The 16,303-nt window shown below is 40.5% G+C and overlaps 1 protein-coding gene across 1 annotated transcript in view; it reads right to left on the reverse strand.

Moving 5' to 3' along the window:
- Nucleotides 1–297: 297 nt before the first annotated feature.
- The window catches only part of CACHD1 (cache domain containing 1), a 149,202-nt gene continuing 133,196 nt past the window's right edge, over nt 298–16,303 (reverse strand). The window contains exons 20-27 of the mRNA XM_063134748.1: nt 13,770–13,930; nt 11,610–11,696; nt 11,291–11,407; nt 10,476–10,627; nt 9,394–9,555; nt 7,920–7,997; nt 6,915–7,016; nt 298–1,085 (exon numbers count right to left, since the gene is read on the reverse strand). Coding sequence (XP_062990818.1) covers nt 847–1,085; nt 6,915–7,016; nt 7,920–7,997; nt 9,394–9,555; nt 10,476–10,627; nt 11,291–11,407; nt 11,610–11,696; nt 13,770–13,930 — 1,098 coding nt within the window. The 3' untranslated portion in view covers nt 298–846. The remainder of the gene's footprint in view (nt 1,086–6,914; nt 7,017–7,919; nt 7,998–9,393; nt 9,556–10,475; nt 10,628–11,290; nt 11,408–11,609; nt 11,697–13,769; nt 13,931–16,303) is intronic.

A 16,303-nucleotide genomic window follows, 5' to 3' on the forward strand; every position in this document is an offset into this window, starting at 1 on the left:
ATTAATATCTCTCTAAAAAAATACTGTGTTATAAACCATCTTCAATGTGTACAAAATGACCATGGAAACCAAACCTTAATCATGTAAACAAATCAGCATACAATTTCTTCATTTTCCCTTTATAGCACGGCGGGGGGAGGGTGACTATCCCGTTCAGAGGGATGGCAAGTCCTTTTGAGACGCACCACAGCATCACCAACACAAATATATATCATAGGCTGTATTCATAGAGTTTCTAATGCTTTCATCCCCTCCCTTTCCTCTCCCTCAGAGTTCATGAACGTTTTGAGTTCAATAAATAGTACAAAAATAATCCTTTATTTAAAAATCTGGAGATGCACTGTCCCAGGTCCCATACAGCAATTTGTAAGAGTAATGAACTTTTTTTAAAAAAACCAAGAACACCCTCAACAAATGGAAACCTTGTGGCAACGACTATTTCTGGATCCGGCACCTTCTTGTCTCTAGCTGCAAAGATTTCTGTTCTTCCAGTTAAGGAAAGCAAAGATCTCCCTCTCCTTCGTCTGAGCAGATTCTTTTCTTGGCTCAGATTAACAGGGTTCAAAAGGCTCCGTTCACTGTATAAACCTTTCTTCCTGTGTTTGGAGGCCGAACTTTCCTCTTATTCTGTTTTATTGAATGTTATGGCAGGTTCATTCATCATGGTAATTTCTCCTCCACTTCAGAGTTAACCTTACATTTTAGAAATGTAAAGTTTTCATTTGAAAGGAGTTTTATGAAGTTAGTCAAGACCATGCCTGGTAAAGGTACAAATGCAAGTCTGGCCTTCACTGCCTGGACGAGTCAGTACTCACTAGCTGCATTTCCCCCCAAGGTCAGAGGTCGTTAGCATTCTGCATCTACAGTATGTACTGTGACTGCAGCCTGTAAGTGGTGACTATGATGTACCGCTGGATGGTGCAACCTGTAGTGATGGAACTTGTGACTCAAGAGTGCAGCAGTCTGAGGAGGGGTGTCCAGGTCTAAATCTTCATCATGATTTCCCACATCTACACCAGCTGATAATGGGTCATTATTGCAGGGAGGGTTTTCACTGTCTTCCTGAGGACTCATAGTACTATAACCTAGAAAATAAAACCACATTAGTAAAAAGTGATGACTTTGTAACAAAAAACACAGATGTACATGATGTTTTAATATTTAGTATTTTGATTTTTAGAAAACGATAGCATGATCAACATTCCCAACAAAGGCTTCAATTACTCTGCATGTAAATTGGCAGAAGTGAGTTCCTGTTTCATTGTCCTGTCACATTTGTTGAGTATCATAAAGTTTTTTTAACAAGTGACAAATGTGGCAGTCTATTAGTTTCCTGCACTTACATGGATTCCCAATGCCTCCCCTCAGATCTTATTTCTTACTGCCAAAATCATCAGCTTGTATAGCTTAACCCATATTTCACCATGTGTGTCAAATCACTAAAAAAATCAGAACTAGTCAATCTATAAGAGGAACACCTGAGATATTTAACTTGCTCTTTTCTCAGAAAGCTTGCGATGCAATTCAAAATCTTAATGAAATCAATGGTCTGCATATTTCCATAGAATTACAAGCTTTTGACCAGACTATACCTTTATTAAAAGTTTCTATGATAGGCTTGAGCTACAAGCTTATGCATACCAAACTTGGGACTAGGGTACCTGAGGGAGCACCTTCTCCCACATCAACTGACTCCCATAAATCTCCTTGGCTGCACAGCAGGGTTCAAAGTCTCTGGTGTGGCAGTGATTCACCAAGCAACACACAGACTGTTCTTCTGAGTTCTCTGCAAATTGCAGGGAACATGGGAGAGGGGGATATCTCTTTTATCCTACACAAAGAAGGGATGTGGTGGTTCTCTGCTTTTCATATCCAGTGTCATTTGAGATGCAGAGGTCCCCTTCCTTCCTTCCTTAACAGTCTTCTACCACACACAGGGTACTTGGGAAGGGTTGGTAGTAAGCACAAACAATATCTGGTTACTGATCGAAGTCAATATTTGTGGACTGCTAATAATAAGTAAGGAGGAAGTGGGGTGAAGGGAATAGGCTGTCCTAGCTTATTTTCCCTTCTCCTCAGCTTGTCTTAGTTCTTTTTGCTTAGCTTCCTGAAGGTGCTGAGGAAGATGTCCTCCTTCCTGGGCACATCAGCAACACACACCCTCCCCCCATGTACTATACTTTTACTAGGAGCCAAAGTAGCTCCCTGCTAGATGTTCCCAGGTGAGGAAAGCATGGTCAGACACAATCACAAGACAAGGACAGTGGAGAGGACGGGGATGAAGAGAAACAAGGGAGGATGGCATATCCCCTTCTTCCTCTTATTCATCACTGCGCACACAATGGCTTCTGCTCTGTACAAGAATGGCTGGTCATGACCTCAGTTCTTTATGGGCCACAACGCCTTCTTGACATTTGGGTGACCAAGACTCAGGGCTTATTCACATTATAGCTTGTGGCCGCTGCATTTAACCTTGGTAGATCCCTATTTTTGGCAAAGGGTCATTTGTCTTCACCCTGAGCAGAATCTTTCAATTTTGTATGTCAATATGTGGACTGGACAGTGCTGTGCAAAATGACACTGATCGAAGGTAGTCTGATGACCCACTTGCAACAAGCCAAGAGTCACAACGAATGGAATAAAAAAGCAGCCACCAGAAGCCCAACAGTCATATAAATCTGTCTTAAGATAGCTAGTCTTCTGGACTTTTGTATGGCACTGATGAACAGTACAGACACAAAATCAGATCACTCCATAGGTACCATACAGCAATACAAGGAATTACTTTGAGCCAATATGATAGACTGAAACTTGCTTTGATAAGATCCAGCATTTCCTAGATAAACACAATTTGTTCAGTACTGTAATTGAGACAATGGTGTTATCATTCAGAAAACAAACCAAAATAAATAGCAATTTAAGCTCCCCTATGGGATCTCATTTGTGCTTTCTTTCATCTGCTTTCAGGCCTTCATCTGCCTTTCAGTTATTGGCAACATTGATTGGAGACAGCACCATTAAAATCCACAGTTCTAGGGTATATTTCAGCCAATTTGTCTGGCTGCACTTTAGTAAGCTTTTGAAGTCCAGCTACAAAGGATGCAAATAGAAAATGCACCCAAAGATATTGAAGTCCAAAAAGATGAGCAACATCCTACAATATTGCCACCATAAAATATTTGGAGAAATATGCATAAATATACAAAAGGCAACACAAATAGTTGTGTGATTTTTTAAAAGTTTTCCAACCTTTTAAAAAATCCATTAGAAGAAAAGGAAGCAATATATGCCAAGCCACTAGAAGTCTGCCGTTTTTGCACTGCAAAATTTTATTGAACTGTGCAATGCATTGCAAGTGAACATTATATGAGTAGATGAGATTTGTATAGATCTGCAAAAAAATCACCGGCCTAGATATAAGCCACTCACATGTGAAAGCTTTGTAACTATACCAATCTGTGAGGAACAGTATGATATAGTCAGTATCAATGGGATGCTGCTATACCATCTGCTTCATCATGGCGCTAATTCTTGAAGCCACAATGTTACTAATCAGCCTATTTTAAAAAATGATTCAGTTCTAGTTCAGCTAACTAGGTACTGATTTCCTCTAAAACAGTCAACTCCTTCTAGGTTACTTTTCCCTGCATTTACACATAATACATTTATATTTTATGGTATCATTATTGTAGGATGGCCTTCACCTTGTTTGCATTTATTTGCACATTTTGTTGCATGTGTGTCTCCCATCATGCAATCTCTCTCCAGTTGTTGCTTCTAGATTTATTTCTACTTCGTCTCCCTTGAAATGTTGTTTTATATATATATATATACACACACACACACACACACACACCTCATAGATCTTTTTTAAGATCTTTTTTAGGTAGGAAAATGGGGCCCTCCATATAAAGTTCAACATGCTTCTTTGGAACCATTTCACATATATTGGGTTATGGAGTACATTAAAAAGTATCTGTAGTAAAGAAGGTGGTATCTTTACAGTCTTTATAAAAGCTAACAAACATTACAAGCATTTGTAATGAATAATTATAAAGTTCCATTTTGTAGGTAAACTTCTACACTCTCTAGTCTTGTGCCAGTCTCTCCAAGCAAAAGGAGGCAAGAGAAAGGGGAATATTTGTGGCGTAGATGCCCAGGATGCATTTCAGAGTAACTCAGGATGAGAAACATAGGCAACAGTTTTACAAGCTTAAAATTAGGCACTCCAAAAGTTGACTTTCCCAAGAGCACTAGCTATTGTTCCAAGTCCTTGACTATTCTATGTTGCTTCTGGAGGCAGACTAAGGGTTGTATCCAATGTTAGCCCTATTTAAAGTAAACTCGTTGAAATGAATGGGACTTAAGTTAGACTAACATTGAATACAACCATATTGTATCCCAATTATATGTATTATGTACAACCCAATTATGTAATATTTTAGGATCACTTCACACATTATATTTGTTGGTATATACTTAATGCATCTTATGTATATGGCTAAATACAGTATATAAATTGCAAATGTAACAAACACATTTGCAAACATGTATATTGTATATCATACAGGCACTGTCTCATTATGGGGTCCCTTGAGGCTTGCAGGGAAAGTTGGTAATAGGCTAAAGATAGGAATACAGATCAAGGCAGGAAGACAGCAGTAGGACCCTGGATAGTTCCAAGGCGGTCCTGCTGGCAGGAACTTTCTCCTGCTAGGACAATAGAAGGATATTGTCTTAGCAGGGAGCTAAAACCAACTGAAGCCTTATTTAAGCTGACAAAACCTGTAGGGTGGTAAGCACCACCCTCTTCCCAGTGGAGCTGACCGGATTGTTAAAGGCTCCTTTCTGATTCTGTACCCTGAGATTTCTGCAAGGCTGCGAAGATGGAGTTTCTGCTGGTAACTTATCCTCTGAGCCCAAGGACAATGTCAGGGGCGTGTCCTCTGGTCGGAGGTTCCCTGAATAACACACTAAAGGTACTATCCTCAAGGAAGTACTCTGTGTCTTATCCACATCAGAATCTGCTGCTGCATACTGGAAGTCCCTAGGGCTGCGGATCAGGAAGCCACTGTTGGATGTATACTTGGAAGCAAACCAAGATTTGATACCACCAACTTAGAATGCTATCAGTATGTGGCATTGGGAACCAACTGAAACATGCAAACGCTCATGTGATTCAGTCTTCTCATATGCTTGTATTACCTCAGAATACATGTGGGAGATTAGCATTGTGCTTTTTATAGATGGACACATAAAGTTGTTTGGAATGATTTATTGACTGCAATAAAGATTTGTTGTTTACCTAGAGTTGTCACAAAAGGGTACCAGAGGTTTACATTTCTTGCTTTTTATTTTCAGTTGTTCTGGTGAACAAAATGAAACAGATCATCAAATTATAAATGTGAAGAATGCATTAAAACATGCATGTCTAGTTAGTGTGGTGCTGTCGGGTTTCCGCTTTCAAATTCTGAAAGTGGCCATAATTTTGTTCTTTTACCAGAGTACTTTTGCAACTTCTGCATTGCAAAGCTTTGCCACATTCTGTCTCTCCAACCTGCAAGTACTGAAGAGGCATATTGGTTCCCATACCTAGCAACAGCATACTGTGGTCAGCAGGCAATGTGGTGGTTCTTCTTCCGAACTGTGATCTCTTTGGGATACAGATTCATTTGAGTTTTTCTTGACAGCTGGCACATTAGAGACAACTGAAAAGTGCCACCATGCATATGGTATTGTCTCCTCCCATGAGTATACCAACTCAACATTTACATGGGGGAATTACTTGTTTTCCTTCCTAGATTAGACTTCGTCCTGAAGTACATGTTTTACAGGTTAACACATACTATGACATGGAGGTATATTCAAATAAGCAACCCTCCCATGTGCATTCTGAAGTAATGCAGACATATACATGACTGCCTGTACGTTTTCAATCAGCTCTCAGAGCCATGTACTGGGTGGAGATGCTGCCATCCAGAAACATTCAAGGACTGCAAGAAATCAAATACAAACACAGACCTCTCCCTGTCCCTGCATTTAGCGACATAACATATCTGTATTTATAGTAAAAGTGACATGAAGATACAGCTGACAGCCCTGGCAGAAACCCTTGCTAAACTCACATTAATCCTCTTAGTGGGCTCATCAACTTGATACAGGTTTTAAGACTTTGAAGCAGCTGCTCACTCTTACTAGCTATTTGTCATAGGTCAATTATGTGGCAAAAATCATAGCCTCGTGACAAAAGAAATGTCAGAAAACTCCAAATGCTATTAGCACAAACATGTTTCTTATCATATATATATATATATATATATATATATATATGATATCAATATATTTTCTTTTGTGTCACCCAGCCTCTACTGAACCGTAACACGTAACAGTAAGTCCAGAAGGCATTCAACATTTTAAAATCTAATCCAGGCTTCATTTAACCCAGCAACCAGAAGGACATCCTTAAATCAGGTAGCTAGAAATGAAAGGCTACTTTATCAAAGATTTACAGACTGTTTCAAATGACACAAAATATATAATACAATAAAAAACCTAGCTCTTCTCTGGTTTTCTGGAGAATTTGAAAGGCATAGGGATTGTCTACAAGGGAAAGGAGGGAACGTAAGCTCAGTGAGCTCTGCCTCTTGCAACGCTGAGCAGTTGGTACTATCCATGATTAAGATACTGAGCAGAGACTTAAGCTAAATGATTCATGTTAGAATATCACTCCGACAAAAATAGCTTCAATGCTGGAGAACATCTTGCCCTGGAATGAAAAGTGTCAAAACTGTTTTAAGTACAAAGAAACGAAGAGCAGCACTGGAATTGGGAATGCTTTCTTTGATGATTTGTATGTAGCATCGCCAAATAAGATGAGCGTGCAGTACAGATGTCAGCAACTTCCAAGGTCTTACCATGATCGCTTTCTGTTCCTGACCGCCCCCAGTAACGGCGTCTACGTTCAGGACTGTGTGCATGCCGCTCAATAACTGCTGCTATAAACCGAGTGTTACTGACTAAGAATGAACGGAAAGAAGAATAAAATAAAAGGACAAGGTTTGTGTTGGTTAAACATTCAACAAACGGATTAGTTTAAAAGATGACATTATAAAGCAGCTCATTATATGGTTGTTGTGAAATTCCAATATTGATCGAACTACTAAATCCCACAACAAAAAGAGTAACTGCTGATTTTGTGTCCTAGGCTAGTACTGTGAGTTCTTTGGGATAAAATCTTGAAGCAAATTACATCCACATCTGTATTTAAGGTGCCTTCAACTGCAATGCTTGCTGCAAAAATGGTAGAGATGCCAACGGATGCTAAAACCTGGTGAGGCAAACACAAGAACCTGTAGAATAATAGCTGTGGATTCAACCTGCTACACTGATACCTAAGTTCCACACCCCTTGAAAGTGGATTAACCATTTAGTTCCCTTGAAAGTGGACTGAGAGTCTGACAACCTATTGCTAGCGAGGGCACAGAAATCAGCAAGTCAAAATCAACTGCAGTTCATGAATCATCTGTTTGAACTTGGGCTACAATTGTATTTTCCAGATTGTGTATGGTGTTTGGAAGAATGCATGAAGGCAGGAAATGGTGGTGCAATAAAATGAACAGAAAGTTGTCCCTGGCTTCAAATCTTTGCTCTGTCACAAACACAGAGGGTGGTCTTAGGTAAGTCAATGGTTTTCTATTGTTTATGGTTTAGGGAGAGAGAAAAAGGCAAATAGTATAGCCACAGTCACAGGGCTGATGTCAAGATGAATGGGGCAAAAATGGTAAAATTTCTCCCTTGAGATGGATATACAGGTGATAAATGCTACATATTAGCTGTAGGAAAGGCAGGAACAAAGAGCATGGAGCATCTCCCCATATTCTTCCCCACCTCGAACTACAATGTGACTGCTAAATACTTACTGATTCCTCTGTCTTCGTGACTGTCATCATCCCTCTCATCCCTATCATTCTCCAGGTTGGACATGCGGACTGACATTTCTACACACCATTACAAACAGAAAAATGCAACTGTTAAAGAAAAAATGTTGCATTAGCCTGTAAGAGTGCAATGCTTTGGAAATGGCCATGGGATGCCCCTCTTTTGAGAACAAGGTTTCTGAGGCTCAGAAAGCATTTTAATATTTTGGATGAAGTTATGAACAGTGAATACCAAAGGGGTGGATAGCAATATTTAAAATAAGAGTATAAATTTGTTATCTTCTTGTCCTCCTTTCTTAAGCCACCAACATAAAGCAAATCTTCATAGAATATGGGTCACTAATTATGTCTTAATGCCAGGGAATTCCTACTGACTTCCACTTTGCAATTGTTATCTTTTAAATTTCTATCTAACTAGAACTCCAATTCTTTAGCTTACTTACAGTGATTAGGTTCACACAACATGTCATATCATGACAAACCTATACTCAAGGTTGACTATGGGTTGAGTGTGGGATGCCATTGAACCATGGGTTCTTGTGTTGTTTGAACCCAGTCATGCTAACAAACCATGGTTAGTTAACCACAAATAACCCACAAAGAGAACCTATGGTTTGCTGTTGAGGTATGTACCTTGAGCGTGGGTTGTGATGTTACATGAACCCAGCCAGTGCCCTCTAAAATAATTTGTTTATTATGTTCACACAGTCACTTCTGTTTGTGTTTACAACCATCTGTCTCTATGAGATAATAGACTCTAGAAACATTGGAAAGCTTCGGCCATGCTCTATTTTTTTTTCTGGAGTGGCAACTCTTTCTTAATTCCTGTGTAACTCTTGCTTAAGTCCTGTGTATGCTTTCCCACTGTTTGTACAGTAGCACTCAATAGTTACATAGCATATTATCATCATATCACAAAGAAGATAGCAATGTCATAATAGTTATTTTATGTTTCTGAAACAGATTACATCAAGAAAATATATTTTGTCTTCTATTCAGTTGGAATGGAGTAAAGTTTCTAGAAAAAGAACTCTAGAAGCAGGAGGCAATGTAAAATTATGGCAACATAATGCACTTTTATGTTGAAAAACTATCCCCTATCTAGAATCTCTAGATAGGGGGTAGGAATCTAGAATCCTAGACCTTAAAGGGAGAAATCATATTTGCAAGATCTTAGAAGCAGATACTTTTATGTTTTTCAGGTCATCCAGGAAGAACAGTAAAAGTTTCAATTCTGCATCCAGCAGAGGGCAGTGGTTTCTATTCTATGTTACAGCAGAAAAGTGAATAAAGTGAATATTGCAGAATGTAGGATTACAAATAAACTTTAGCTTATTTGTAAAACAACAACAAAAACAGAAACAACAGGGGGAACCGTAAAGTAAATTGTTGCAGCTATTGGGTCTAGACGACTCTCTATTCACCTGCCCCTTCAGCAAGACATTTTTAAGCTCACCTTGTGCTGCAAGTGGGGACATGTGTTGGTGACTTCTGCGGTGGATCTGGTGACGATAGGCATAGACCGCCAGAACTAGAACCATTATACATCCCATGATACCTCCTGCTACAGGCCCAACTGGAGCACTTTTTATCATATTCAAAGCTATCACCTCATCTCCTTAATTTCAGAGGGAGAAAAATACAAAAGCTTATGTAAATGCACTGCAAAAAGTCCCAGGTCACCTAAAACAGAGATTGAGAGAAAAGCCACAACAACTTGAGAGAAAGCCACAACAACTGTAATCCTGATCACACACAAGAGTTCCAAAGGGACAATGAAAACATACCATTTTTCAAAATGGCACACAATAGGAATATCAGTCTGCTTGGTCCATTGTTCCAGGTAACATAAACCAGGGATGGGCAACTTCAAGAGGTCCAGAGGTGATTTTTGCCCCTGGACCATGCTCCATGGGGCATTACACAGTCCACAGGGTGCCATGAAAATATTCAAAACAGAATTGGCAGCTTGTTGCTGAAATCTGGTGGCAAGCTAAAGAGGTTATATTTAGCTTCAGGACAATTGAAATGTGCCTCTTTTAGTGCTGAAAGCTCTATTTTTCGACACCACCAAAGTTCAACAGTATGGCATGGGGCTGGACAAGGGAGCAGCAGGAGCTGAATGTGATCCATGAAGCACATGTTATGTACCCCGATATAAAAAGTGATATATGGCAAGATTGATATGAATGAGCACAAAATTCCTGTTCAGGTTGGCACATCAACAATGGCACTTCATTTTAAGATTATCAGTGGCTGATAATGTTGTATGTTATGCAGGCCAGTCAATACATTCTGCTGCCCCAAGCAGTTGTACCTAGAGTTCCAAAGTGCATCCCATAATCCTTTGGGACAGAGGATGTTGGCTCACAATCTCAGATCACATGCTGCTTCACTGGCATCCCTTAAAAAATTGTCACCCCAAGGCAATTTCTACAAGGTCACTTGTACAGACTGGCTGGGCCTGACTTTATTCCAGGTCTGAATGGAATGCATAAAAAAATGAAAGTGCACCCAAACAGCAAATATCACCCTTACCAATGGCTCCCATGTCATCCACATAAGGGCTTTTGGCGCCCACAATACCCCCAAAGCATTCTTTCTGCGGAGCACAGTAGGATTTATCTAGATGAGTCTTTCCATCACTGTCCACCATGCACCACTCACAGTCTAAGACACCAAAACAATCCCTGCAACATAAGAAGAGTATAATGATAATGAACACTGTTAGAACAAATCCTCAGGTTCACCATTATACACTAGTGAAACCAATCCTAATCTTTTCACAATTAGGGGTTACTTTTCCTTAAAAGTGGTATGAGACCTTTTGTTGTTGTTATTGCATCTTCATTCAAACTTAATATGGCCACTGGCACACGGACTGCCAGCTGGCTAATAATGCTTTAGTTCAGGTGTAGGCAACCTGGTGCCCTTCAGATGTTTTAGACTACAACTTTTATAATCCCTGATCATTGGGGCTTATGGAAGTTGGAGTCCAAAGAATCTGTATGGACCATACTGGGCATCCCTCTTTAGTTTATCCACCAACCCGATGTAAAGAACATTTTCAAGGCTTCTCTAACCTATTGGGCTTGTATTTGCCTTTTGTGAGAACTTGTCTCTAAAATGAAGTACAATCTGAATTTACTAAACTAAGTTTGACATTGGTTTTAAGACAAATACAGTGATTTTCTTTTCTACCAAAGCTCTATATAAGGTTTAAGCAAGACACTATTTCTATCCTATAGATTTTTTTTCTAGGTTAAACTTTATTACTATACAATAAAGGCAAAACATGTTTTCTGGTTGAATTTGCTTTTTTTTTTTAAAAAAAGGAAAAGAATGTAATTTACCCGCTCTCCATCCTTTGATTACACCGTGTATTAATACACTGTGGAAGAGCATCTTGTAGACTGGGATCAACTGCAGCAAACGTCATAGGTTCCTGATGGACTTCACAACTAGGATTTCTATGTTTTGGAAAAGCACAAGGAAAACTCAGTAACCAGAAAGTGCTATTACTTTTGTTTTAAGTAAAAACAACAACCACCCTATTTTATTACCTTAACACATACTATACACTGCACATCTATCAGCATGGGGAACTACAATCCTTGCGCAAATGTTGTGAATATAATGCAAAATCGTTACTATGGTGTTAGTCTTACTTACCTGCTTTCTGCATTGGTAAGATTGCCAGTACACTCATTGACCTCCAGAGGGCACTCACAAGGACATTCACATTCATTCTGTTCCATTCTTCAGGAAGGAAAAAGAATAAAAATGTCACTGCTTATCAGAGGCACAGTATGTACCTGGAACTATCCTTTTAATTGCTCTTGCTCTCTTATGCTGGGCTATGAAATAATTTTGGGATGGGGGCAAGAGATCTTTCTTCTCAACAGAAGCTTACAAGGTGTACCTGGCCAAAGATGCCTTATAGTATTATCCCATTCTTTCAGTGCAATTACGTTGTACTGAAGGTATTGCCAATGTAACTATTATAAGATCTGCAGGTAAGTCCAAAGGCCTATCTAGCACAGCGTCCTGTTTCCCAGTTACCAACTGAATGCCTCTGAGAAGCCCACAAATGTGATACGAAGGCTGTAAGTCTTCTCCCAGTGTTCCACCCCAGTAACTGTCTCTGAGCCTGGAAGTAGCATATTGTCGTCATGACTAGCAACCATTAACAGCCTTATCCTCCATAAATTTGTCTAATCTTCTAAACTCATCCAAGTTGGCAAACATCATTTGGCAAATTTCATAGTTTAACTATATGCTGTGTGAAGAAATACTTCTTTCATCAGTCTTATATCTCCCTCCGTTCAGCTTCAACGGGTGACTCTTGGTTCTAGTATTATGAAACAGGGAGAAAACATCTTTGTCCAATGTCATCACACCGTGTGTAATTTTATAAACCCCTATCATGTCCCCCTCCCCACACCATCACCTGCATCTTTTTCCTAAACTAAACAGCCTGGAATGTTATGATCTTGTTGCTCAGCTGCTCTACAGCATCTTTTTAAGATGTGGCAATCAGAACTGTACACAGTATTCCAAAGGTGATCCAACACCACAGATACAAAAATCTGATTTCATCAACAGTATACTGAATGAATAATTTTACTGAGTTAAACTGAACTGATTCACCACCTAGGTTATTCACAGTTCTAATGTGCAGAACTGGGATCTCCAACTTGGTGCCCATCGTCTCCTCTTTTGGCACCCAGCAGGCTCTGTGTTCCTTCTGCCTTTTTATTATTTCATAAGAACATTTCTAATTTAAACAAAATAACGGAGAGACTATCATGCTGCAAAGCAAAGGACTGCCCTCCAGCGCCATCTTTATTTGGGTTCAAAGGAATGTTTTTTGTGTTTTAGAGCTCAGACCCCCACCTCTGCCTTTTAATTTGGTTCTTGCACAGGTTACTTTTCTTTTCATCTCACCAGTTTGCCTTCTGGGAAGTGAGTGTTTTGCGACCGGCCATGCCCACCATTTTACGAATGGGCAAGCCCCTCTCCAGTGGCAGCCATTTTACAATACTCTCTCAAAATTCCAAATGTGCCCACCAACCCAAAAGGAAGAATGCTATTGGAAGTTTCAGGGTCAGGCAAGAACAAAGCTATGCTGATGCATGGACCAAACTCTGGTTCATATAAGTGGCAAATCCCTCTGTCCTACACTGCCAAAAGTATCACAGCTCATGCGCTGATGGGATGGCACTCCCGAGTTTGCGTATGTGTAGTGCGAAAGGGGAAAGTATATTTCTCCTTTGCCCAAGAGAAAGTGGAGCTCTGTTGTAATGATCTATGCTAAGTGAAGTAGGTGACCTGCCTGCTCGTTTGATGCTGCAGTTGGGAATGCAGCTCCTCAGTCACTTTGGCTGGGCGGGAACTGCTCTGTGCTCAAGAAGTAGCAGCAAAGAAGGGCCCATCTTTTCTTACCCACACAGTTGAGTATGAGGGAATGGCTACTACTGCTGCTGCTGCTGCTGCTGACACCAATGCCCCTCTGGAAGGAAATGGGGGGGGGGAATCTGGCTGGCCTCAGATGTCAAGGTTTTTAGCTGCCATGGTGACCAACTACCTGGGAATGTTTTTCACCTCTGTCAAGGTATCACCCAACCCACAGGACATCTAGATAAACAACACATGGCAAATCAGAAGAACGCACATGTTTTACATAAATACGGCTTCAAATATGGCCAGTGTGTCATGCAGTGGGTTCACTCAGCTGCTGTAAAAAGAATGCACATTATATGATGCTGTGCAATGCCACCATTTTAAGTAAGTACAATCCTATCATCGCACCCGACTTCAAATTTCTCTTACCTGTGACAGTTCAGACAGAGCCTATCTACCATGCTACAGGCACAGAAGGCAAGCGAGTCACAGGTTTCATTTACTATTCCAACAAAGGCATTGGTTCCAGGTATTCTTGTCAGCTTGTATTTAGAACAGTGGCTGCCATGCACAAGATTTGTCAGATCACCCTAGGGGAAAGCAAAACATGTCAGAGATGTGGCAGGGAACATGTTTCCTGGTGAGGTGAAGCATTCTTCCCACCAGAAATGTATCGCTAAGCTGTAATTTGAAACAAACTTACAATGCAAAGAAAGCTTATAGTGTCCCAGTACATAGACTGTGTGGTTCTTCTCATTAGCAGGGTAGGAAAAGTGCAACGAATGTACAGACTAATCAGATAGGGAAGCACATAAGCTGCATGGAATGAATTGTTCTGACTAAAGCTCTGTAAAGTAATTGGATGTCACATTCGTAGTACTATTATGATGAACAGGCATGGAAGGTACACAACAATCGTTTCCTTAGGAAAACTCTTATTAATTTTGCCAACAACCATTTTTCCCAATGGCCAGACATTCAAGTTGTCATGCCACCCACCGTCCTGCCTGGTAAACCTCTGATTTAAAAGAACAGTGCTGCATCCTAAGCCTGTCGTGCAATTTCCACCTCCCCTCCCTACCCAGAGGATAAGAATAAAATGGGGCTAGTGCGGACTCAATTGATTTAGAGTAAAAGCACAAAACTCCCCTTACCATCAGTCTTGTTCATGAATACAGTCAAAGAATATACAAGAGGCAAAGTCCTTGGATTCATCCAGACCTCCTCAACCCAAATCCTAACCTGAGGAGTAGCAGGGCCAGACACACTGAGTGGGCCAAAAGAACAGCTTGCATACTGAATTTGAATGGCTGGAAGTCTCAGTGGTACATTAGGGATAGGAATAATCCTAAGGTTAGGGTTGAGGAGGAACAGATCCTCAGGCAGGGAACGGGGCTGTGGAAGAGCCCAGCAGGGCCAGGCAGACTGAGTGGGCCACCAGGACTGCTTGCATACTGACTTGGAGAGGCTGGAGGGAAGTCTCAGTTGAAGGATAAGGTTTAATCCTCAGGTTAGCGTTAGGGTTGAGGAGGTATGGCTGCCAGAGAGGAACTGGGATCACGGAAGAGTGTAGCAAGACAAGAAAGTGAGCCACCAGGATGGCTTTAGTTGGTGGAGGAAAGTCTTAGTTTTAAAATAGGGTTAGGGTTCATCATCAGATTAAGGTTAGGGTTGAGGAGGCATGGCTGTCCTGGGCAGGAACTAGGGCCACAGAAGATCCTAGCAGGGCCATACATACTGAGATGGAACAAAAGATGGTTTGCATACTGACTTTTAGTAGCTGGAGGGAAGTTAAGTTTTAAAATAGGGTCAGGGTTAATCCTCAGGTTATGGTTAGGGTTGAAGAGGCATGGCTCCCCAGGCAGGAACTGGAGCCGCAGAAGAGCCTAGCAGGATCAGACAGACTGAGTGGGCCAAAAGGATGGGTTGCATATTATTTTTAGTGGCTGGAGGGAAATCTCTGTGGTAAATTAATGTTGTGAACTGCTGAGAGATTCTATTATATTCAGCGGTATAAAAATATTACAAATAAATAAAATAAACTACCTTTGTTTCCTGAGCTAACTCGTATAACCATACTGTCAGTGTATTGTTTTTTAAATTGACTGTGCCTGGGTATGGTAAGAGACTAGACGAGGGCCAATAAACTGAGACTTTATTGAGAGGTTCTTCTGCCTGGATAGCGATACTCAACATATTCTGGAGAGAGTTGAATTTCTCCTAAAGGATCAAGTTCGTAGTCTAAGGGTGCTCTTGGATCCAGCACTATAATTGGAGGCATAGGTGGCCTGGGTGGCACAGAGCAGCTTTTATCAAGTAAGGTTGTTATACAAACTACGTCCTTATCCAGACAGAGATACCCTAACTACAGTTATCCATGCTTAAACAGAAGGAATGTTTTAAATCCTCAACATTTTATTGTATTCTTGTTTTATTGTATCAAATGTTTTTCTGTTTAATACTTGTGTGCTTTGTGTTTGCATTGTGATGGCCATTGGCTATAAACAATAAAACCTTGAGAATGAGTTATCCATGCTTGGTTAACCTCTCATTTTGATTACTGCAATGTGTTATACATGGGCCAATATGAACACATTATGCCATTCCTTTATGATCTGCATGGGCTTCCAGTCTTATTTCCAAGCCAAATTCAAATCTACAAGGCCTGAAATGGCTTGGGGCTAGGTTATCTGAAGGATTGCGTCATCCTTCCATACATACCAACCCAGACCGTGAGATCATCTTTAGATGCCCTTCTCAGGGTGCCCTTGTCTACAGAGGTGAGACAGTTGGCTACTAAGGAGAGGGCCTTTTCAGTGGTCACACTTCAGTTGTGAAATGACCTCCTCAAAGAGGCTCACCTGGCACCTATATTGTGGTTTTCAGCACCAGATGAAGATCTTTTAATTTTTCCAGGCTTTTTAGCCGTTTAGGTTTTTTAACATTGTAATAGTGTGTTTTTA

Source organism: Elgaria multicarinata, chromosome 1, assembly GCF_023053635.1.
Source record: "Elgaria multicarinata webbii isolate HBS135686 ecotype San Diego chromosome 1, rElgMul1.1.pri, whole genome shotgun sequence".
Lineage (NCBI taxonomy): Eukaryota > Metazoa > Chordata > Lepidosauria > Squamata > Anguidae > Elgaria > Elgaria multicarinata.